The sequence below is a fragment of the Vigna radiata genome, chromosome 4 (genome assembly GCF_000741045.1).
Source record: "Vigna radiata var. radiata cultivar VC1973A chromosome 4, Vradiata_ver6, whole genome shotgun sequence".
Lineage (NCBI taxonomy): Eukaryota > Viridiplantae > Streptophyta > Magnoliopsida > Fabales > Fabaceae > Vigna > Vigna radiata.
Window position 1 is genome coordinate 4,224,723 of NC_028354.1, and position 26,431 is coordinate 4,251,153.

Below are 26,431 nucleotides of genomic sequence, written 5' to 3' on the forward strand. Positions count from 1 at the left end.
AAAAAGCCACACATTCTTTTATAATATATTTTTTTATGCAATAAAATAAATTATTCCTAACCTCGTAATTTCAAAAACAATTATAGTTTTATTCTATATTAAAAATCAGAAAAATGTCTATTTATACAAATTAACTGTAAATTTTAGTCCTTGAGTTTTAAAATCGTAACATTGACCCGTACTTAATAGTATGCAAATAACTTATCCGTATAAGCTAATAATAAATATACTTAACAATATTATTAAATAAAATAACCATGACTAAAATTCGTATATTTAAAATTAATAATGTATAATCAAATTTTTATAATTATTAAAATTAAACATTTACGAAAATACGAGAAAAGAAATCTAATTGTAGATACTATGACTTGTTTCACTATGTTCACACAATTAAGCTAAATTATGTTAATTTTTTTTTTTTAAAATAATTATGACAAAATTAATAAAATTGTTTTACTTAATTTTTGATTGAAAAATAATATAAACCGCTTTAACATTACTATTGTATCTATTAATTACTCATAAAATTTAATGCCTAATTTTTTTTTATGTCAGAAAAGGAATCACGCTAACGACGTATGACATACTGCAAAATAAATAAAACAAAAGGAAAATTCCAGAATAATTTATTTACTAGAAAAAGTGGAGGGTGGCACGAAAGAAAGAGTCTTTTTAAAGTTTAATTTTTTCTCCTTTGGTATCTTTTTGTAATATTTTATTATTTTCCGATGATTGTTTGTCATTCCAGAAAATTTCAAACACAAAAAGAATGTGTCCACGTAGGAACATCGGAACAAGAATATGCAACAAAAATAGGGAGAAGAGAGAGAAAAAGAGACTGTGTGTGGTGTGAGATCCAAACTTGCTTTCATGGTTATGGCCACCGTGTGTTGTCGCTGCTTAATTCTCGCCATTTCGCCAATGTCGCTTTTCCGAAGCAGAAATTGAACCTTCATGTGTAAGCTACGTTCACTCTTTCCCATACTTTCAATCTTTTCTCAATTCAATTCAATTGTATTCAAATCCGGGATCCAATTTTGTTTTTTGTGTTTTTTTTTCTTCTCTTTCTTCACTCTGATATGTTTGCTTCGATTGTAGCACTTTTGGAAGATAAAAAATAAAGTTTGTTGATCACAGGATAGTTTCATTTTCCCTTGATTTCTGGCTTTTTTTTTTATTAAAAAATAGCCCTTTTTGGTTGGGTGCCCATTTATTTAATCTGGAAAATTATGGTTGATACCCATGTCGAATTCTCGTATGAACATCTTGAAAAGGTTCACTTTTTGTTGCCTTTGGTGTCACCTTTATTAGTCAGAACTTTTTTTTTTTTTTTTTTTGAGTCCAATTTTGAAATGTGGAAACGATTGGATTTTGATTGATAACCCGTGTTGAGCCCTTGCACGGACGGCTTGAACAAGTTTTGTTTGTTTTTGTCTCTTGGATGCCAACTTCTTAAAGTAGGACAATTTTGTGTTTCGATTCCCGCCTACAATTCATACAAGGACGGGTTGATAGTGTTTTGTTTGTTGCTTCTGATTTGCTAAATGTTGCCTTTTGAAGGATAGTTGGTTTTGTTGCTCACAACTTGGTCTGAAATACTCATCAGTTTGTCATGGACTATTGGCCCTTCTAAAGAGTTGAAGATTGATTGGTTTGCATATCCACAGCTAGAGAAACTTAGATAAAGCGGGTATTTTATGTTTTCTTGTCGATGAATGCATTGATTCTGTGTTTAATTGCTAGAAGATGAGATCCTCCTCTCTTCAGTTGTGAGAGGCTGTACAAGATTTCTTGCTGCCGTTCAGTATCCTTAAATATATGTCCTTTGTTTTGGTTATCTTTGATATGGTATTTGACCGTTGAGAATAGAGAACTAGGGAGTCAGTAGAAAGAAGGAATTAGACACGAATTTGTTCGTTAGTCAGATGTTTACACTTTTGGCTTCTTACTATACCGGCACTATGAAAAGAATTAGTTACGAGAGAAGATGAGAAAAGGGCACTATATAAGACAGGAAGCATGTTAGGTACCAATATTGGTAAGGATCCTAGCATGTTTCCTCAACATGACCCACAAGATCTATCTGGTAGTGTTTCAAATACAGGGCATCATGAGCAAAATAATATCACTATGCAGGCAGGGGAAGAATTTTACGTTAATGTTGGTCGTGATGGAATTGCTGCTGGAAGGGTTCTTGTTTCACCAGATATACCACGAAATCATCAGACTGTGTTTGGTTTGAATAGAGAGAATGGCAATGTGAGATATGAAGATCTTACTAATATTTTGGGGCTGAGGAGAATGAACTCTGAGAATTCTTCTGATATATCTGACTTTTTATCTTTAAAACAGTCAGTACAGGAGATGGAAAATGGAGCTTCTGTAAACATTTCAAACAAAATTCAAAAGGGTGATGGTATGTTGAGGAAGACTGTTCAAGAACCAGTGGGTGACCAGTCTGGTCTCGCAGTTGTGTCACCACTTTGTAGATATGAAGCTTCTCAGTCCAATGGATTTTCTGGTTCAGGAGTCGTAGATGATTTTCTGTCTGGGAAAATGAAGTTTCTGTGCAGTTTTGGTGGAAAAATATTACCAAGACCCAGTGATGGGAAACTCAAATATGTAGGGGGAGAGACCCACATCATATCTATCCAAAAGGATATGGCGTGGCAAGAGCTTATGAAGAAGACCTTGGGTATTTGCAATCAACCTCACACAATAAAGTACCAGCTTCCAGGAGAGGATCTTGATGCTCTAATATCTGTTTCCTCTGATGAAGATCTTCAAAATATGAAAGAGGAATACCATGGGCTTGAAAGGCATGAACGTTCTCAAAAACTCAGAATTTTTTTAGTTCCTTTGGGTGAATCCGAAGATAAATCATCAACAGAGGTGAATGTTGTTCAACAGAGTGATCCTGATTACCAATATGTTGTTGCTGTAAATGGTATGGGAGACTCTACTAGAACAAACATCCGTGGGCAAAATTTGACAAATGCATCCAGTCAGTTGGGGGCAGATTTGAACTTTATTCCAGTTCTCCCAAAAACTCCAAATGCTTCTTCTTTGGAGATCAGGGATGGTACTAATGCTTTAAATCCAGATGGGCTTTTTAACGATTCCCTGAATTTGCAAAGACCCTTGTCAATTCCTCCCGCTCCAATTCCGGTAGCAGGTTCTAACACAGGTTATATACAATTACTGGGTGACCACTCATGTCAGGGAAGCATTGAGAGCAATGCATCATATGCTCAGCTACATCCTGAGTGCTATAATCTAAGCACTGATGGTGGCATATATCCTCAGCACGTGAGTGATACTTGTCCTTATCAGCATGGTGATGTTGGTCAGCCCAAGAAGCTCAATGGAGGTCATTTGGACTACAGTCCCAGCAAGGAATTAGTGACTCCTGTATATGTTAATCCCAGAGATGAATTTTTTGGTGGAAGGTCCTTGCAAAGGGAAAGGGTCTTCTCTAAAACTCCTCGGTCATTGTTGGATGAGGTAATTTGTCGACAGGGTGAATCTTATGGAATTACAGACTCCCCTCATAGGATGCCCCATGCATTTTCTGATCCACAGTTGCTACAAAGTGGAGCAAAGTCTGGTTACTGCTCCCAAAATGGAAATGATCAATCTTTCTCCTTGAACCTTGAAAAGGGTCAAATATCTTCATTGTTAATCCCTAGTGTCTCACGTGTGAAGGTCACAGAGCATCAACATGATTCTTTTGTCCATCATCCTCAAATACAAAGTACGACACCAGAAGGGGAGTCAGCTCAGGCACCCAAAAGGCAAGATTTGACATCTTCTCCATACTATGAATCCATGGGAATGAATAATCTTGTTCACATGGATAACACATTAGCTGAAAAAAAGAACTCATTTGCTCAAACTGACTTGGGTATACCCAGCTACGATGCAAAGGATGTTCAGGAAAGTTCTTTGAATTTAGGAAGGATGAAGATTGTTGAACAAAATAATTTTATTCCCAAGGATAGCAAGGTTCAGCAGGGGAAATCAACTGCCATTGACAAGGGATTTGTGACTGAGTTGCATCTCTTGAACTCCTTCCCTGCTAAAAACTTAAATGCTAATATTAATATGCAAAAGAATTGGGATCTACCTTTTGAGGGTATTGTCCCTATTCCATCAGACATGATGGATCTCTCCTTAAATAATTTTGTGGAAAAGACCACATGTGATTCTAACATGAGCCAAAGGACTAGTGAGCACAAAATCAACGCTTTGGCTAAAGGTCTGAATGGTGAGCAAGGGTTTGATTTTTCATTGACCAGAAATTTTGAATTAAATGCTCCAATTTTAAATTCTGAAGTAGGTTCTGGTGATAAAAGTTCCCGAGGAGGTTATACTAATAAGTTGTCCATTCATCCAGCTTCTCATAAAGCTGCACAAATCCATCCTTCGAAGAATCAGATGGCTATAGCTTTTGAAGAAAATCCTACAGCATGCTATGGAAGTTTGTATCCTGCTGCATTTTGTGATGATCTTGGTCCAAGTGTAAACATGCCTATGAATGGCCCTGATTCAGACACTATTATGTCACTTAAAAAGGCACCACCTTTCCTTGATGACTCTATTACCAGCACTGGACAAGTGGTGGATCGGTTTATCCCCAAACAGTCTGCCTCTGGAATGTCAAATGTTGATGATAAAGTTTCAGAACAACAAAAAATTTTAGAAGGCTACACTGATGTGAATCAAGTGGACACGTTCAATGTAGCAGACATGGCTCGTGTTGTTCATCCTTATATTTCTAGTGATATTGGAAGTGTTGTATCCCTATCTCATACAGAAGCTGGGAGCATCATCCCTGAGTTTGAGCCCGAGGTATGAAAAATTGAAATAAAATGTTAATGATATTTTCTTTATGCCTTCCTAAATCTTGTTTCTTTTATTTACAGGATTTTAATGAAGACAAAAATGAATTCTTTTCTGATGCAATGATAGCAGAAATGGAGGCTAGCATTTATGGTTTACAGGTTGACCATCACTGAAATGTTTCAGTTCTGGTTTCTTACTTTAACTTCTAAAGATAACAAATGTGGCTATTAAGCCTTAGCTATTAGATATTTTCCATAAATGACATAGTTTTACCTAGGTTTAATTAGTACTTTGGTCCCCTATATGAAAGACAAATATTCAATTGTTTTCCAATATTTATTTTGACTCAATCGAATACCAATTTTGTTTAAAATCATGCAATATTGACCCTTCTAATTAAATTGATGTTAACGTTTGTTTAGTTGCCACATGTCAATATCTTGAATTTTTATTTTTTGTTTTATTTTGAATTTTTTTTGTTTTCTTTTTTTTTGAGCTTTTTTTCATCCTTCATCTCCTTCCTCTTTCTCCCACACTATCTGATAGAGGATTAAAAGTATACATAGGAAAGAATAAAAAAAGCGGGAAGTAAAGAAGTCAGTTAGGAGTTAGTTAGAAGTATATGAGACTATAAATAAAGAGTTTGTTGAGAAGGGCGGGATTTATGGAATATTGATTGTATTGTTTACTGGATCTTAGTCCAGTGGAGGGAGGTTAGGCTTCCTTGATAGCTGTGGCAACATTGTATTCTTTCATTCACTGAATACAAGAAGAGGTTATTCACTGTGTTGAGTTTGTCTGGTGTGTTTTTACTCATTTTCTTGACTTCTTGATTAAAGAAGTCCATTAATATTGGTCTGACCTGCCAGATCCAGATCGAAGGAGAGACAAGATGGAGAACAGGGTGAGTGCACTGGAGGGAAGATTTGATTCCATGGAAGCAATGTTGGAGGAGATTCAAGCGGAGATGAGGGAAAGGGCTCGAAACGTGAATCGCGACCGTGGGAACAAAATGTTAATCACGATCGTGTGGGAACGAAATGTTAATCACGATCGTGGGAGAAGAGGGAACCAGGGGATGAGTTCTGAAGGCAGTCATTCGGTTAATGGAAGTCGGGATACGGAGGAGGATGAATCTGAGGATGAATCGGAGGAAGAACGCGATGACGTTCAGAAGAGTTGGATGAAGAAAGTGGAATTACCCACTTTCGAAGGGACCGATCCGACAGGATGGTCGTGAGAGCAAAGAAGTTTTTCGAAATACAAAGTGTGACAGAAAAGGAGAAGATGAAGCTGATGTACATCTGTATGGAAGGGGAAGAGAACTATTGGTTTCGCTTTTGGTAGAAGAAGGTTAAGAAGCCTACTTGGGCGACATTGACGGAGGCGATGGTTAGGAGATTTGGAGGTAGACACCGGGGAACGATCTTCGAAAAATTGGTGGCGGTGCGACGGCGTGAATAGGTGGAGGAATATGTGCGGGAATTCGAAATCCTGATGGCTCAGGCTACTGGCATGACGGAGGAACAACTACTTAGGTATTTCTTTGCAGGACTCCAAGAAGAATTGAGGGATCTCGTTCGGCCTTACGATCCTCGCAACCTATTAACCGCGATGGAAAGGGCACGGGACGTGGAGCAATCAGGATTGGTGGCGAGGGTGACCAGAGGCGGTGCGGTGAGTAAAGGAGGACCACCATGGGGGAAGTATGCAGGAGGCGGAACAACGATGCATGGAGTTGTCAGTGTTTTCCGCTGGGGGAATCCCTCAATCGAACACGATGAAGCTGTCGGGGTGAATTCGAGATCGGAGAGTAGTCATCCTCATCGACAGCGGAGCAAGTCATAACTTCATCTCGACACTTTTGGTGGAGGAGATGGGTTTAGAGAGGTAGGAGAGGATGCCTTATAGCATTTGCCTGGGGGACGGCCAGAGAAAGGAAACACAAGGTCGTTGCATGGGAGTCTCTTTGATACTGGAAGGAGTGGAGATTAAAGAGAATTTTTATCTCTTTGAACTGGGGGGTGTCGACATCGTGCTCGGAGTGGAGTGGCTGGCCATGTTGGGGGAAATTAGAGTGGATTGGAAGCAGATGACAATGAAGTATGGGACGACAACAAGAAAGGTAGTGATAAGGGGTGATAACCGATCTATGATGAAGGTCATCAATCCCGAGGTGTTGCAGAAGGAGACAGGGATTGAAACTCTGGCGGTGGTGTGGTGTCTGCATCAGTTTGAAACAGTAGGGGGAAATACGGGAGCAGAGGGTTTAACCCCCATGCAGGAAGCAAATCAGGAGAAGAAGGGGATGAAGGAGACAGGACACTATTAATGATAACCATGCCCTATTGGCCTGACTACCAGGAAATACTAGACGAGGTGGAGAAAGACGCTGGGTTAAAGAAAATAATGGAAGAAGTGAAGAAAGACCCAGATTCAAACCCTGCTTATACGTTAGAGAATGGGAGGCTCCATTATAAGGGAAGGTTAGTGCTTTCAGCAGAGTCAGAATTGATCCTGAAGTTCCTTGCAGAGTTTCATGATACTACGCTTGGGGGACATTCGGGTGTCTATAGAACCTATAGAAGAATTGGCCAGGACTTTCACTGGATGGGCATGAAGAAAAGGTTGACCGACTACGTAGCCTCCTGTCTGATCTGCAAACAACATAAATATATGGTGTCATCTCTACAGGGATTGTTGCAACCGTTGCCTATTCCCAAGGCCATCTGGGAAGAAATAAGCATGGACTTTGTGGTTAAATTACCAAAATCAAAAGGTTTTGAATCAATAATGGTGGTAGTGGACAAACTGAGTAAATATGGACATTTCATACCCATCAAGCATCCTCATACAACCAAGATAATTGCAGAGATTTTTGTAAAGGAGATAGTACGTTTGCATGGAATTCCTATATCGATTGTCAGTGATCGGGATCCCACGTTTGTCAGTACATTCTGGAAGGAATTGTTCAAAATACAGGGTATCCAATTAAAAATGAGTACCGCCTACCACACAAAAACGAACGGGTAGATAGAGGTTTTGAATAGAGTATTGGAGACCTACTTGAGGTGTTTCTGTTTGGAATAGCCCAAGGCTTGGAGCAATGTGTTGCCATGGGCTGAATACTGGTATAATACCAGTTATCAAGGGGCTTCGAAGTGTACCCCGTTTGAAGTGGTTTATGGAAGAAAGCCCCTGGTAGTAACCAAGTTCATACCTGGAGAAATGGTGGTGGAAGCTGTGGCGTAGGATTTGCAGACGCGGGATGAGGCCATCTCATAGCTACAATATCATTTGGCCTGAGCCCAGGAGCGGATGGTTCAGTATGCAAATAGGAAGAGAAGGGAGTCTAGTATAAAAGAAGGGGATTGGGTTTTTTTTGAAAATAAGACCTCATAGGCAAGTATCTATGCTGGTCAAGTTGCATCACAAACTATCTGCCAGATATTATGGCCTTTTTTTGGTGGAAAAACAAGTGGGTCCAGTGGCTTTCAAACTATAGTTGCCTGCCACTGCGAGGATACACCGATGTTTCATGTATCACAATTAAAGCTAGCTGTGGGGAGAGTATAAGGTGGAAGGGGAGCTTCCCGTAGGACTGTAGGTGGATGTTCCACTATATAGACCCTTAAAAGTACTACAAAGAAGAAGAAGAAATCAACAAGGGGAGGAGACCACTCAGATCTTGGTTCAGTGGCAAAATGGAGGGATAAAGGGAACATTGTATTCTTTCATTCACTGAATACAAGAAGAGGTTATTCACTGTGTTGAGTTTGTCTGGTGTGTTTTTACTCATTTTCTTGACTTCTTGATTAAAGAAGTTCATCACTATCCCTCCATCTCCATCTCCATCTCCTTCCTCCTAGTCCTTTCCTACACCATCCCTCCATCTCTTTCCTCCTCCTCCTCCTCCTCCTCCTCCTCCTCCACACACCACCAACCCCAACTTCGCAACCTCCACACCACCACCATTCCATTGTTCATCTACGTCATCATTACTAGCTCCATCATCTTCACTGCACCCATGCTGGTACAGAATAAGAGAGCCTCACACATGTTTTTCAGCTCATCTACAACCCACCATCATTGTTTCTGTTAGGTTACTAGATAGAGGAATCCAAGAACACCACTGCAAAACACCCAAACTCACTAAAAAGATCATGTATTATTGATTCTAGGCACCAAAGCAAGAATGCCTCCAAGGGACAATGTTCCCTTCACATAGGATTCCAATGATCCAGTCAACAATTCTCTAAAACATCCCCTACCTACAAAGACCCCTCCCCCCCCCCAATATTATATAAATGAAGTCTCACTCAACCTAACAACCCAACTAGCAACTAATTTTTAATTTGTTTCCTCCTATCATACACATTATATCCTATCATTACACACCGTTGTAGAACAACCTTGTCCTCGCGGTTAGAACAGTGAAGCTTAATCTTATGGCTCATCTTTATCAACGTGTAATTATAAGAAGGGAACCCAATTCAAGTCTGGAGGCTTGGTTGGTGGTCGATATGACTCCTTTTGTTCCATTAATGATAAGAGCTTCTTCAAACCAAAAGATCTGGAAAAGTAATGACTTCTTGCACGACTCAAATTCTGTAGCATATCTTTGTGACAACTCTCGTTTTCTCATTTCTACTTCTAGATCTTCCAGAATTACTTGACCATCCCCATAAAGCACAAGTGTCGAAGTATGTACTGAAACTGTTTGCACTGCTTCCATTACAGATGGTCAGACCGAAGTGATAAATAGGGTATTGGAGGGTTATCCGAAGTGTTTCTGCTCAGAACAACCAAAAGGGATGGAGTTTAGTGTTACCTTGGGCTGAGTATTGGTACAAACAATACTAGCTACCAAGGGGCTGTCATGTGCACTCCTTTTGAAGCAGTGTGTGGGCGACCTCCTCCTTCGTTACACAGATTTATTATACCAGGGGAAACTCGAGTAGAATCAGTATCCCAAGAGTTACAAACAAGGGATGAAGCTTTGAAGCAGCTAATGTTCCATTTGGTTCGATCCTAGGATTTGATGGTGAAATATGCTAACAGGAAGAGGAAAAAAGCAAACATTGAGCGGGGAGACTGGGTGTATCTCAAGATCAGGTCCCATAGGCAAGCTACTATACCCTCTAGACTGCATCCGATGCTAGTTGCCAGATATTTTGGACCTTTTCAAGTCACACAGAAGGTGGGGGAGGTGGCTTTTAGGCTCCAATTACTTGACACAACACGCATACACCTCGTATTCCACGTTTCTCAGTTGAAGAAAAAGCTATAGGAGATAAAAGGGTGGAGAAGGAGTTGCCTACATACCTGCAGGTAGAAGGGCCGTCTTATTGGCTGATAATAATTTTAGATTGAAGGCAATCGCCATACGAACAAGAAGGAGGTCATCAGGTGTTGATTGAGTGGCAAGAAGTGGGGAGAGATGGAGCAACGTGGGAAGATGAGGTGACTATCAAGGATCAATACCTATATTTCAACCTTGATGACTAGGTTGAACATGGAGCGGTGGGTAATGTTAGACAGTGGCGGGTTTATGAGAGAAGGAAAAGGAATTAATAGCCTGACAGTTAGGCTAGGCGGAAACAAAAGTTGTATAAATAGTTCTTTGTAACTGTTAGGGGGGAGTTTTTGACCCTTTTGTGTACAGAGAGCTTCTTTGAACCTTGTGATGGAGGCTATGCTCCCAGTTACTCTTGTATAGCTGAATAATAGAGGAATCCATTCTTTCATTGCTGTTTACTATTCTTGGAGGGTGTTCTGGTTAGGTTTCCATTCAAGAAACCTAACAGATACTGAACCATCAAACTGCACATAATCTTCTACCACATTTTTTACGTTCTTGAACCAGTTCTGGCATCATCTTTTCGACAGTATCCATGTGTGATTCCATTCTGGTATGCACCATACCCTAACACGTGGCTCCCACAGAACCAAGGTTGCTCTCTAGATACCAATTGATAGATTCAACCAGTATTAAAGAACCAACAAGACAAGTTCTTGGTAGATTTTTATTGGAACAATACTGTTTCTGCCAATGTGGTAGAAGACAGTAAAACATCAAACACAGAAGGACTTTCGAGTTGTTCTCAACTCCTAGGAAAACAACAACCTTTTTCCCTCCCCCTACACTGACTATTTAAAAATAGGCAGTTTTCATGAAAAAACAGTTTACAAGAATAAAAACAGAACATTTACAGCTTATAACTGTCATATTCAGTTATACCTCTTATCCCTCCTCCTACAAAAAAATTCCAAACCTATCAGTCTGATGCCATAATGAAGAAAAATTGATGAACAACAAATACAACTATTTCTATTATTGATAAACAGGGAGACCAAACTCTCTTGTTTGTAATTTGATAAAATTGAGTTCTAGCTCCAAATAATCCTGAAAGAAGGGTTTTATTTATTTGTTTATGATATGTTTCTCACATTAGAGTTTCATTGACTTGTTTGTGTTTGTTACTAAATAATTTCCAGTTTTCTAGTGCTCGTCTACATGTACATCTTTTGTTATTCTATAAATGATTTTTTATACTACTAAATTCAGATAATAAGGAATGCTGATCTTGAAGAACTTACAGAGTTGGGTTCTGGTACTTATGGCACTGTTTATCATGGAAAATGGCGGGGAACAGATATTGCTATAAAGAGAATCAAAAAGAGTTGCTTTGTTGGAAGGTCTTCTGAGCAAGAACGGTTGGTAAGTATTCAATGCATTTCTTTTCTTACAACTTTCTTATGTTGAATGACATATATTTACATCTCAATCTGCCTGTATGTTTGATGTTACTTCTCATAATAAAGTGAATGGATTAAGTCCAAATATATTTGCATTCTCTCTTCCACCCCCCTTGCCTTTGTCCCTCACCCTGTCCATTTTCTCTTTTTGTATCTCTCTCCCATATAGATCATGTTGGAAGTTAAATTTTATTAATGTCTCGAATTCAAATGAATCAAAACGTAAGGATTTAAATTTGAACAATAAGGTGAAAATATGCCTTACGTACTATTTTCCCATTTTTCTACAAAGTTTACATTCATTTAAGAATTGTATACTCGTTTCAAAAGTTGCTTTGTTCATTTGTGTTGGAAGGAAAAGTCATTTGTGCGCTGAATTTTACAATATTTCATGGATTTCGTAGGCAAAAGATTTTTGGAGAGAAGCACAAATCCTTTCAACTCTTCATCATCCCAATGTGGTTGCATTTTATGGAATAGTACCGGATGGGGCGGAAGGAACCTTAGCAACTGTAACAGAATACATGGTTAATGGTTCCCTTAGGCATGTCCTTGTAAAGAACAATAGGTATTCTAACCTAGTAGTTTTCTTTCAATATAATTTTGAATGTTATTTATGCACCTTCCAAATTTCAACTCTTTTGTGCAGATTACTTGATCGTCGTAAAAAGCTAATAATTGCCATGGATGCCGCTTTTGGTATGGAATATTTGCACTCAAAAAATATTGTCCATTTTGATTTGAAATGTGACAATTTGCTTGTGAATCTAAGGGATCCACAACGACCAATATGCAAGGTAAGAATTCTAGATGTCAAGTTTCAATTTGTTTAATGATAAGGAACAAGAGTACGAGATTTAATGAAATCCATATGTTATACTACGTTGCAAATATGGGATTATACGGACAAAATAATGTTAAGAAGTGGATTTTAAGCCTAACTTAATCCTACAAAACCAGCTTGTAAGGTGAGGTTTGTACTTACTTATATATTCTAAATTGGTCTTATCATTAGTCGATGTGGGACTTCCAACACACCCCTTCACACTGAGGTATATACATCTCGAGCGTAAGACTAGACATTAATGGGTGGTCCGATAGCAGCCCAACAGCGGGTGGAACAATATATCCAACAAATAACAAATATCGCTAGGATAGGCTCTAACCTAACGCCTATACCATGTTAAGAAGTGGATTTTAACCCTGACTCAACCCTACAAAACCGTCTTGTAAGGTGAGGTTTGTATCAACTTATATACTCTAAATTGGTCTTATCTCTAGTCGATGTGAGACTTCCAACAAATACAAAATAACAAATATTCAAACTATCATAAAGACATGATTGGGTCATTCTACACAATAAAAGTTATATAGTTGGTCACTTTAGGGGAGGTTAAAGCAAATTCAAAAACTTAGCATCACTTTCAAACATGCAAGGCAAAATATAAAAGTACAAAGAGATCCAAGCCCATCCAAGCCCATCCAAGTCCATGATATCCCCAAAGCTCTAAAGAAATTGGCCAAAAACGAAGTTGACTAAATGGCCATGCTATGGTTTGAAGAGAGGAACAATTTAGAAGAACAAGCGTGTTGATAATTGCCCAAATCAGAATGTTGCAATGGGTATTAGATGAATTTGCAGCAATATCTCAAGAACCTAAAGGATCGTCCCACCAAGGGATGTAATAACCAAATTCTTATCAAATCAGAGATAGATTCAGTCAAAGTAAGACTGTGAGGATACCCCCATTTGCTGAAAAATGAAATAGAGAGCCTCGTCATAAGGCCCAACAGGAGCCCCATATTTAGGCATGAGTCCCTTTGGCAAAGGAAAAAGGTGGCAGGTGAAGGTTTTGTGTGGATTACCATGCTCTAAACTAAGCCACTGTACCAGTGTCCCTAACAATTAAGGAGTTGATGGATTAATAAAATGGGGCTTTGTACTTTTGCAAGATAGATTTTAGGGTAGAGTATCATCAAATTAGGATGCATGAATCAAGTGTACTAAAAACCATTTCTATAACACCTTAACATTAGTATGAATCTTTGTAATGCGTTTTGGGTTAACCAATGCACCATGAATTCTATCTTAAGGCCCTTCATTGGAAGGTTTGTCCTTGTTTTCTTTTATGATATAGTGGAATAGAAGAGGGCATGGGAAGATCATATGGATCATTTGAGGCATGTGCTGGCTAAGTTAACAAAACAGTCTTTGTTAATTAGAAAAAGTGCGCTTTTAGAAAAATAAGGATAGCTTTTTTAGTATATATTACATCGAAAGAGGGAATAGGGGTTGTGTAGACACAAAATGAAAGACCTATTGCATATTCTAGCAAGGCCTTTTCATATTACACTTGCTAAATCAGTCTACAAGAAAAAAATGGACGCTTTTGGTACTAGTTATCCAACATTGGAGACCTTATCTGTTGTGTCAGAAATTTACTATATTTACAGACCAGAAAAGTTATAGAAATCTATTGGATCAGAGAATAACTATTCCAAACAAGAAAAATTGGCCGGCAAAGCTAATAAGGTATGAATTTGAGATAGTTTACAACTTGGGTGCTTCCATGTTGCGAATGCCTAGTATTACAAGGTAGATTTAAAAAAACTATCCAAATTGCAGGTAGTATTACAAGGGTAGATTGGTTTCATGAGCATGCTCCCCATGGGTTGCTAAATTTCTACATGAATTTTATACAACTTCCACAGGGGAACATTCAGCTATTTATGGAACCTATAGAAGAATGGCATGGTCAATTTTTTGGATTGTGTTAGGTTTATGCTCCCAAACCCTTCTTGTAAAAAGAGAGTTCTTTCATTGTGAATAATAGAGAAACCTCATTCTTTCTTTACTGTTTCTATCTACTTTTATTGCTCTTGTTAGGTTTCAAACCCAGAAACCTAACAAATTGGTCCGATCTGCCGTTTCGAAGTGGGGGTGAAGGATCAAGAAGCTACCGTATTCTGCTTGGGAGAGGATTGTCGGATCTCGTTAGGAGAGGGCTGCCAGATCAAGAAGGGATCAATAAGTGATCAAGAAAGGGTGGAGGCATGGAAGGAAGAAACAATACCTTAGAGATGAGGACCAGCGAACAAAAAATGAGCATGGCAAAACAGAAAATGAGCATGGCAGAATACAAAAGAAATGTGCAAGAAATAAGAGAAATGCTGCAAGAAATCAAGATTCACATAAAGGGCTTAGGAAGAAGTAAGGAATCTGTCATGAAAGGGCAGAAAGAGGGTTCAAATGAAGAGGAGATGGAGGAAGACAGGGGTGAACAGAATTGGAGGCAGCATAACCTCTCTTTACAGGATTAAGACCTGACTTTACACAAAATACACTCAATAATCCCTTGTACAGAAACCCACTCCCTATTTATAAAGTTTCTCTTCCTCTCCTAACCGTCCTTCTCATTTAAACTCATTATAACCTATCACCCTATATCGTATCAGATTGGGATGAGTGGAACATTAACAGAGTATTTAGTCACCTGTCATGTTGCCAAAGAAGAAAATACCAAGCTCCATCAACAAGGTTAGTGCAGATATTGCCCATTTCTAGTCCTATGGGAGGAAGTCATTATGCATTTTATTGTAGGTCTTACTAAATCTAAAGGTTTTGATGCAGTAGTGGTAGTTATGGACAAATTGAGTAAATCTGGACATTTCATTTTTGCTTCGGCATCCCTAAATTGCAAGCCTATAGTTAAGATTTCTGTTAAGGAAATCATTAGACTTAATGGGGTGACAATGTCCATTGTAAATGACAAAGATCCTACTTTGTCAGGCTAAAATCTGAGAAATGAAGAAATCCCTGTCAATTCGTATTTGAGCACTGTAAAGTTATAGCGATGAATTGAATAAGATTTGTAGCATATGCTGGAAGAAAACATGTGTGAACTAGAAGCAGCATGGAATTAACTCCTCTGTTTTGGCAGCTCCATCTACATGGTTCATTTCCTATGTTTTTACAAGTACATTGGGTTAGGCAAAAGCACAGTGTAGAAGGCGACTACAACATGTGCTTCAAAGACAAATATTAGTCTGATCTATAATTTAATGAAGTTGCTTATTCTAAATATGACATACATTTTCTTTTTCAAAGTTGTTGATTTTTTTTGCCTAGGTTGGTGATTTTGGATTATCAAGAATTAAACGCAATACCCTTGTATCTGGAGGTGTGCGAGGAACCCTTCCATGGATGGCACCGGAGCTGTTGAATGGGAATAGCAGTCGTGTTTCTGAAAAGGTAACTTGAGACCATTAATATAAAATTTAATAATATATAAGAATCATGGACTTTTTGACAGTCATTCAGCTTGTGGAATGACTTTTGACAGGTTGACGTTTTCTCATTTGGCATCTCAATGTGGGAGTTATTAACAGGAGAGGAACCTTATGCAGATATGCATTGCGGCGCCATTATTGGTAAGGATCTCTCAACAATAGTTTATACCTTAAATGAAGTGCCCCCACCTTTTCTAGTATGTTTCACATTTTATTAGCTTTTCTTAAATTGGTTTGGTAGACTTGTACCGTTAGAATGCAGAGATTGGTTCATCCAGTTATCAAAACATTACAACATTAGTCATGTGTATTGGAGGATATATAAGGCATAAAATATTTTTCTTTTGATATTCAACCAATATTGGTATTTTCAGAACTTTAAACTCAAATGATTGCTGAAACTGTGTGCAGGAAATCCCTGTGAGAAACACTTCTGAATTCAATGTTGTTCATTGTTGTTTGAAACTCACCAGACGAGGCGGCCATTGAGTATTTATTCTAAACAAACTATTGTTACTACTATTAGGATCATTTGGTGGATATGATATAACAGAATATTGGAACAAGAAAACAGTATGATGGAATAAGAATAGAATAAACTTTTAGGAACAAAAAATCTTATTCAATTTTTAATACACACTAGACAATAATGTAACATGTCATATTTGACTCAGGGCAGATAGTGATAGTTATTGGTGGTGGTGGTTATGAACAATGGTCATGACACTCGGTGGTGGTAGTAATAGTGATGGTGGTAGTTGTGATGAGGTGATGGTGGCATTGGTAATGCTTATGGTGGTTCCGGCAATGGTAATGGCAGTGGAGTCACCATAGCAATGGTGGTGGTGTTGATGGCAAGAGTGGGAGGGAGAGAGCGAATATTCTAAGCAAAACACTTTTTAAGGATCTGATACAGAATAATACCATAAACAAATAATTTCCTATTGATATATCAAAACAATCAATTATATTAGGACAAGATTTTATCGTATTCTATCTAAGCCGTTGAAGGATTTCTTATAACTCATTTGACGGACATAATATGATATGATAAGAGAGTAGAATATGATAGGTAAAAGACATAATACACCAAACGTAGGTTAAGTTATAATCTTATTTTGTGTCTGGTGCATAACTAATTAATGATGGACATAAATGAATGAGATGAAAAACAATAAGCTTATATTTTCCTTATACTGTTTCACTTTAACCGATGTATTTATAGGATATAAAAAAGAGGCAAGAACATCCTAAAACACCCTACCCTTACATGAAAAAAAATAATTATAAAATCATTACATTTCAACACTCCCCATAAATAAACTAGAGCATATATATTATGCAACAATCTGGGAATATATAAATTGAATCCACATAATGAGTATTGAGAATGACCACTTCAGCCACCACATCCTCTTCGGTTGCTACGAGCTCTTCCTCTACCTCTACCTAGCTGAATTTGAAAAAGTCTAGTGATGAAGCTCTTCATTAAAGGGATATTATCTCCAACTAAAACTTGATCACATACACGATCAAAATTAGAGTGTAGGCTTCTCAGAATTGGAACCATGTATAACTTAGTAAGTTTTTGTTGTTGATATCTTCCGACGAATCTGCCACCAAAAATCTCTTCACTTTTTCTATCGTAAGCCAAGCCTTTATGATATAAGAGACCATATCATTATTGGTTTGCGTGTGAAAGGCTACTCTTTGAGTTGCATCGAAGAGACATTGAATGCTATTAGCAAAAATGTCTTGCCCCTTTTTCCAAAAGTATGAGCATGTCTTATACGGTCTCAAAATTTCTTAAGGAATCTTGTTCAAGTGATTGCCATAAAACATCACATAACTGGAAATCCAATTCCTCGCATTGAGGTTTCTCTTCATCCGAAACAACAGAGAAATCCTTCTCTAAACGATCATGGTATCCTTGACCTAGGAACCATAACTGCACAAGAGCGAATCCTGATACATACTTTTTCTAGTTGAGTTTTGTCGTGGTAATAATAGGTGTAGCAGAGTGGAAGTGATTCCAAAGACTTGAAGGGGGAAGGAAAAACCCTAGCTTTGAGAGGAAAAACCTTAGGTGAGAGATATTGCCACCGGAATAGAAGGGGGCAGACACAAGCCCAAAAGGCTCTGACGAGACGAATAATCCTTTTTTGTTCTGATTTTGGCAATGCTAAGGTGGCGTCTAGAGAAGCGTCAAGATGATTTGTAGGCAAACCACTGATGATGGGTTGTGCTCCTTGATCCCTGACTTCACTGGAAGATATACAACGATGACGATAAATGTCGACAGTAGCCAGTGGCACCGACAACAACAAGCAAACAGTGGACATGACCCGGGCCTCATACGAACTTAAATAAATGAGACAATTTGGGTGGTTTGTGTTTCGATACCCCACTTCCCTTTTCCCTTTTTGTGTTGTGTGTTGTGAAATGGAGAAATTTGATGAATGTTGTCATGACAACAAGGTATGTGTCTGTTGTTGGAAAGCCCCTTTCCCCTTTCCTTTTATCCGTTGTTTATAATGGTAATTTTTAATGCAATTGTCTGTGTGACATTTGTTCAAAACGAAGTTTGTTGGTGGTTTGAATCTAAGGTTGATTCTAGAATAGAGGTGTTTTATTCAGGGCACCCCATTTGGTTGGTTTTTAGAGTTGCATGAAAATGCTATGATTGGTAGGAGTCTGTTAAATGAATTGTGGTAGATTGGAATTTTCATTTATTTTTTAGGTGGTTGATGATGTTGGTGTTTCGAAAGAAGAACTTTGTTATGCAATTGTGAAAGAAGTAGTTCAAAAAAGTGGTGAGGATTTTAACGAGCAAAATAGAACAAATAATATCACATGTAAAGAAGTGCTTATGTGTGTTTTAGAGGAAAAAGATCTATAATTGTTGAACTTGAAGCTTTAGTTTTTGTTTTGGAGAAGTTGGTTGGAGACAAGAATAAAGATGAGGGTGGTCAAAAGGTCGAAGAAGGTGTTGGTGAAAGTGGTGTTCGTTGTGAATTTCGATCATCGGACATGGAATTTGGTTGGCATGGTATGTTTGATGAACATGACCACATCAACATGCAGTTTGAAGGTGAGAGAGACATTGACCAAAGCAATATGTATAAGCGAATGAAGCAAGGTCGACGCATATGTTACAAGAGTCGTGCACTAGGAGCTCGCTATGCTAGATATGGTAGCAAACAACTATGGTATATGTATTAAATGCTTTCTTTTGTATAAAGTTGACTAGAGAAAAAAATGAGTTTGTTGTGAAGTTTACTAAAAGAACATTCATTGCAATAATTTGTCAATATATCGATTGAGTAAAAACTTAGTGTCCAATGTGTTTTGAAGTGATGGTTGACATCATTGGTGCTTGTTATATGTATCTAGGACATTCAATTAAGTAATGTAAATGATTGTTCAAAACCTGCAACGTGGTTGCCTAGACATATGAACTGGGCTCCCCAGTGTGTTCACTAGTAATCGATTACAAAAGGAGCGTAATCGATTACCAATGACTTATTCGTGTTTCATGCATTGGAATCGATTACAAAAATGATGTAATCGATTACCAAAAGAGTTTCCATGGGTTGTTCAAAACCCTCCACGTGGCTAGCCAGGTATACCAACTAGGCTCCCCAATATGTGTTCTGGTAATTGATTACAAGGAGGCCAATAAACGATTACCAGTGACTATTACTACTATACCATGCACTTGTAATCGATTATATCAAATGATGTAACCGATTACTAGAGTAGTTTTCATGGGTTGTCCACAATCCTGAATATGGCAACCCAAATATACCAACTGGGCTCCCTGACGTTCACTGAAGTGTATTTTTGGTTTCTTTTTGCAATATTTGACTTGGGTGAGTGATTCTTGTCATCATTGGTGCTCTTTGGGTATGAAAAACATCTTATTCATTTAATTTCTTATGCTAAAATCCTACATAGTTGGTGTTGAACTAGGTTCTTCAAAACCCTTAACGTAGCTCTCCAATATATGCTCTGATAATCGATTACAAGGGGCTTGTAATCGATTACTAGGGGAGTAGAGGAGTTTTCATGGGTTATTAAGCATGCCAGCCTAGTAATGACTACATGACGACGGCAGAATATGCTATGGCGGGTCAAGAGTACTTTTTAGCCTAATAGGCCTTAAACAACTCCAAAAGCTACCCCTCCTATTGAAGAAAAGCCAAAAATTTTACAAGATTTATGTATTGCCAATACATTTTTTTTTTAAACCATGTACATGATGAAATGAATCGAATCTTTTGTTTGCTGATATAGTTTTAGGAATTTTCTGAGTTTTCTTCTTTTTTTTCATCCTTTTCCCATAAGAAATGTATTACCAAGAATCACTACAAAAATAATAAAATCGGTGATTTCAAGAAATATCAAACATCTATTTTTCTCTAGTGTATGATTAAAAGAAAACGAGTTGATTCCTATTTTCTCAATGCCATTATTGGTCCATTGATTCTTCACAGAAATTTGATGTATGTTGTTATATTTTTCACTAACATATATGATGTATGAATAAGATGTTTTTCACACCTTAAAGACCACCATTGATGACAATCTTGACAACTCTGGGAGTCCAGTTAGTATATCTGGAGAGCCACGTTCAGGGTTCTGGACAACCCATGAAAACTTCTCTGGTAATTGGTTATAATCTCTTTGTAATCGATTACCAGAACATATATTGGGGAGCTATGTTGGGGATTTTGAAGAACCTATTTCCACATCAACTATGTAGGACTTTAGGTCAAGAATTTAAATAAATAAGATGTTTTTCATGCCCTAAAGAACACCAACGATGACAAGAGTCACTCACCCAAGTCTTGACAACCCTCGGGAATCCATTTGGTATATTTGGGGAGCCACATTCAGGATTATAGACAACCCATGAAAACTCCTCCACAATTGATTATATGTGCATGGTATAGGAGTAATAGTCATTGGTAATCGATTGCCTCCTTGTAATCAATTACCAGAACACATGTTGGGAGTCTAGCTGGTATATCTGGGGAGCCACGTTGATGATTTTGAACAACCCATGGAAACTCTTCTAGTAATTAAACACGAATAAGTCATTGGTAACTAATTATGCTCCCTTTGTAATTTAGTATCAGTGAATACATCGGGGAGCCCACTTCATATGTCTGGCAGCCACGGTTCGGGTTTTGAACAATCATTTATATAACTTAATTGGATGTCCTAGATACATATAACAGACACCAATGATGGACAACCATCACTTCAAAACACATTGGACACCAAGTTTTTACTCAAACAATATGAAAATAATATTCTCCGTCTTTTGTAATTACAAATTCACATTGGAAAAAAACAACATCGATATCGATAATAATGTTCAATCGAAATATGTACATATATATTTGCATTGACATAAATTAGTTCAATGAATGTTTTTTTAGTAAACTTTACGACAAACTCATTTTTTTTCTAGTTAACTTTATACAAAAGAAAACATTTAATACATATATCATTGTCGTTTACTACCATATCTGACATAGGGAGTTCTTATCGCATGACTCTTGTAACATATATGTCGTGCTTCCTTCATTCGCTTGTACATATTGCTTTGTTTAATGTCTTTGTCACCTTCGAACTACATGTTGATGTGGTCATGTTCAACAGGCGTACTATGACAACCAAATTTCATGTCTGATGATTGAAATTCATGACGAACACCACTTCCACCAATGCTTTGTTCGACCTTTTGACCATTCTCATCTTTATTCCTATCTTCAACCAACTTCTCTAAAGCAGAAATTGAAGCTTCAAGTTCTTTCGTTACCAAATCTTGCTCCTCTAAAACACGAATAAACACTTTTTTACATGTAGTATTATATGTTTTATTTTGCTAGTTAAAATCCTCACCACTTTTTTTAATTGCTTCTTTAACAACTACATAACAAAATTCTTCTTTCGACACACCGACATCATCAACCACCTAAAAAATAAATAAAAATTCCAATCTACCTCAACTCATTTAACAGACTCTTACCAGTCTTAATATTTTCATGCAACCCTAAAAACCAACTAAATGGGATGCTCTGAATAAAACACCTCTGTTCGGAGTCAACCTTAGATTAAAACCACTAACTAACTTTGTTTTGAGCAAATGTTGCACAATCACCTGCATTAAAAATTATCCTTTTAAACAACGGATAAAAGGAAAGGGGAAATGAGCTTTCCAACAATGAACACATACCTTGCTGTCATGATCACATTCACCAGATTTTTTCATTTTACAACACAAAAAGGGAAAAGGGAAAGGGGGTATCGAAACACAAGCCACCCAAAGGATAGAGGAGAACATCGCCACATCGAAAGTGGTGGATGAAAGGGAAAAGATTTCACCAGTGGTGGAAGAATCGCCAGAAAACGGAGAGAGAAGATACACAAACTGGAGAGTATGCAAGGTTTCGAAAAAGCGAAATGGGAGAAGCTGCAAAATGCAATGTCAACATAATCTCTCCTTCCATGTCACTTTTTTGGATTTAAAAAAAATATTGCTAAAGAACTGATAAGAAGTGAACTTTAAGCTTAACTCAAACTCACAAAACTGGCTTGTAAGGTGAGGTTTGTATCCAGTTATATATTATAAATTGACCTTATCTCTAATCAATGTGGGACTTCCAACACACCTCCTCACATCGAGGTATATAAATCTCGAGTGTGAGACTAGACATTAATGGATGATCCGATAATAGCTCGATAGTAGGTGGAACAACATGCCCAACAAATAACAAATATCGCTAGGATAGGCTCTAACCTGACTCTGATACCATGTTAAGAAATGGACTTTAAGCCTAACTCAACCCCACAAAACCGTATTTAAGGTGAGGTTTGTACCCACTTATATATTATAAATTGATCTTATCTCTAGTCGATGTGAAACTTTCAACATGAACCAATACCTGGCTGACACGTGGCATTGTGAAAAATTGTCAAACTTTAGTTGTTAAAGTAACAAGAGGATCCGTATATTTTCCTTCCACGGTTTCTTTTACTAATGTATTTATAGGATAAAAGAATAGGCAATAAACTTGCCAAAAAAATCCTACCCTAAAGATGGGTTCACATATATGAAAAGAATAATAAAAGAAGAACATTACATATAATGTAAATTATGTGGAATTGACTTTTTATTAAAATTACATATAATCTTCTATAAGCTGAATTTTAATATATATTTTTGTCAAATGGAAAACTATAAAAAAATATAATTTTAAGTAAACTATACAAAATTATATTTTATTTATATAACTACTTTTTATAAATTTTTTATAGATTTTAAAGTTGTGGGAGAAGATAATACTAGTATATCATATTTTGCAATAAACAATGCATTAAATTAGGATATGGTGTACGAAATGAGTCCTTAAGGATGCAGAAGAATATGAACAAGTTTGTAAGTTTGATTATTCGGTTACATGTTGATTTAGGGGGTATTGTAAAGAACACTCTGAGACCTCCTGTGCCTGAACGGTGTGATTCTGAATGGAGGAAGCTTATGGAAGAATGTTGGTCACCTGACCCTGAAAGCCGGCCATCATTCACAGAGATAACCAGCAGGTTAAGATCCATGTCTCTAGTCCTTCAAACAAAAGGGTTAAGACCCTTCTGAAAGATCCCACATTTTCTGCAGATATGTATCATCTTGCAGCATTTTCATTGTACAGTAATGTGTTTATAGCAGTCAAGATTGGGTTATCACAACATTTACCTGTTGTTTTATTAGCTACAATTTCTTCATTTCTTTATTCTTTTTTGTAAAAATATGAGCTTAAGATCATGGTATAGTAGTCATTTAGATCTATGGAATTTTGTACTTAGTGCATCACTGAATATTTTGCAGAAGATATATCAAAATAGGAAAGAAAAGGTGTCCTGGTGTGTATATAACAGTGCTTGTAATATTTGTTTTGATTGCTGATGTGAGAATGTATTTTGCATATATGTTGTCAGGGAAATAGAAATGTTAAAAAATAAATGAAATATTGGAAATAAAAGGAATAAACAATAAATTCCATCTCTAAAGTGGCACTCTCCTTACATATATTCCTGATGTAATATTTCGTTACATATTATTGAAGAATCTATCTGCACAGTAAAATATATAAACTATTGCATAATGGATGTTCAACAATGGAGGAATTACTTGTACAATGTTCTCGTTTAGAGATCAAACGAGATAAAAGGTAATATTTTGACTTTTCCGATGCATGAAACGTTTTAGAATCCATTCATTAGTGCGTGCTTGCTCTTTGTTCAGCTATAGCCTCTTTGAATCAAGATAATCTTTATGGAAAAACAAGTTTCAACTTCTATATATGTTAATATAACGTTCTTTATTCTTTCATAAAGCAAGCAAACAAATTTCAATTCAGATTTAATATGCATGAGTAAAGGAAAAAAGAACAAAAATTATATTGATTTATTCAATAAAAGAGTTATATCTAGTTCTCTAATTCCCTCAATTAAGTTAATCTATTATACTTTCTGGTGTTACAAGATTCCATCTTTTGCAATCACTTATAAAACCTATCACACTTAACACCCCCAATAAAACTAATCAAGAATGAGCATATCCAGAAGTTAAGAAAAAGGAATAAGATCTTTTGAACAACTTGTAGCAAAAAGATGAGAAGAAGAAAACAAATTCAAAAAGTGATTTTCAATGTGATTTACTAAGTCTATAATCTTGAAGTCACTTATTCAGTAGAGAAACTCCAAAATATGTTTTTTCAAGCTTCTAGTGTTTATGTGAAAGTTTTTAAATAATTTAGAACATTTTTCAATTTGGTTGCACAAAAATAGTTTGAGATGACTCTTATATAAAGTTACAACAACAACATCGAATGTTATATGTGATTTTCTACATTGGTTGCAAGCCATAACCAATGTCAACCAATGTAGAAAGCTCTTTCCAAATTCAATCTTAACATTTTTTCTTCATTCGTTTTTTTCATACCACATGTTTTCTATTTGCTTAGACAACAGGTTCCTTACACTCAAGAGATGGATCAACACTTGTATCTTTCCATACTCACACCAAAAAGATGATTATTGCAAAAAGAAGAATGACAAAACATAACAAAACCAACAAACATAACAAAGTAAGCTAGTTTACAAAAGAACCAACATGTCAATAATCATGTTATAGAATATCATACCACATCTTAAACAAATACAAAGCTATATATCACACCACATCTTAAACAAATACAAAGCTATATATCACACCACATCTAGACTAACTTATCTGGATAACATGCATTTATGTCGAATTTGTTTGAAATTTTGCACTTGTGGTGATCTCTACTACTCTACAGAATCATTGCCAATGAGTTTCACCCTACAACATACAACGCTATTCCTCTCCCCATTATAAGAACCCTAGAATCGTTCTTATGCCAAGACCTTCTGCTACTTTCACCACCTAATCCATTTTCCTCTACATGAGTCTGAATGGTTAATAGAGTGTTAAGATAACCTCAGTTTTTGATAGAGTGTTGAAGTGTGTCTCACAAAATAAGTGTTTAATAAGAATGCACTTTGTCCAGACGTTATACTTTTCTAGACGATATTTCGTTAAATATTGTTTGTTAAAATTCAAAATATGAGATGCTAGATAGTCTATTCTCTTTAGACAATCTTGTCTTAACAATCTCTCGCTTTTTTATGTTTAATAAATACCAATGCTAAACGAAATATGTTTATGAGGGTTTTGAAATAATTCCATTAATATTGATAAAAGACCAAGTATTTCAAAAATATTTTGATATAATTGATCAAAGCATAAGTTTTATGTTTATGAATCTTTTTCTCATATCATGATATATCATTTATGCATTTTTCAAGCTATTAGAGCGAATGAGTTTAGACGATATTTTCGTGGAATTTGTATCTCCAAGCTATAGAATCAATGATAAGTCGAAGAGATATCTTATATCGTCTATATATCAAAGCTATAATAATTCAGTTTCAACAATATCTTTATATCAGAGTTGTTAAAAAGATCAATCTAAGTGATATCTCATAGCTTTTGCTATAATTCACAACAGAAGAATGAACTACTATACTTCAAATGATCAGTGGGCTATACATGTGAAAAGAAAAGTGGTTCAACTTAAATGAAAACGATGAAAGATCATACATGAATCAATCCCAATGTAGAGTTTGCTAGTGCTGAAAATAGAATGGCTTAGTTTCAATACCAAGAGGGGGAGGGGGGTGAATTAATGAAGCACAAAATTAGAGTCTTTTAAAATTCTTTTTCGTAAAAGGATGAACTTTCAAAACTTTCTCGAAACGCATTGTTGAGATTGTTGATAAGGGAAGCACTAGTTTAGCTAAACTTTAATCTCACAGTGTTATGGTTTTTTATGATGACAACACATTATTAATAACAATGTATTGTTATGTGTTACATGTTCAATTCTTTATTGTGAATGATATCTTAAAGAACATGTTTGTGTTGATTCTCATATAT

The 26,431-nt window shown here is 36.7% G+C and overlaps 1 protein-coding gene across 5 annotated transcripts; it reads left to right on the forward strand.

Moving 5' to 3' along the window:
* Window positions 1-715: 715 nt before the first annotated feature.
* Window positions 716-23,891, forward strand: LOC106759305. Of its 5 annotated transcripts, XM_014642420.2 has the most exons (10): window positions 718-961; window positions 1,569-4,270; window positions 4,400-4,854; window positions 4,929-5,006; window positions 11,417-11,569; window positions 12,012-12,175; window positions 12,257-12,404; window positions 15,737-15,859; window positions 15,951-16,038; window positions 23,382-23,891. In XM_014642420.2, exons 2-10 carry the CDS (start codon window positions 2,023-2,025, stop codon window positions 23,561-23,563), a joined length of 3,639 nt encoding a protein of 1,212 aa, XP_014497906.1. In that variant the 5' UTR covers window positions 718-961; window positions 1,569-2,022; the 3' UTR covers window positions 23,564-23,891. The 5 variants fall into 5 exon arrangements, with proteins under 5 accessions (XP_014497907.1, XP_014497906.1, XP_014497904.1 ...); XM_014642421.2 differs by lacking the exon at window positions 23,382-23,891 and adding an exon at window positions 16,309-17,102 and having other exon boundaries at window positions 716-961; window positions 1,569-4,854; XM_014642418.2 differs by having other exon boundaries at window positions 719-961; window positions 1,564-4,854.
* The last annotated feature ends 2,540 nt before the right edge of the window (window positions 23,892-26,431 follow it).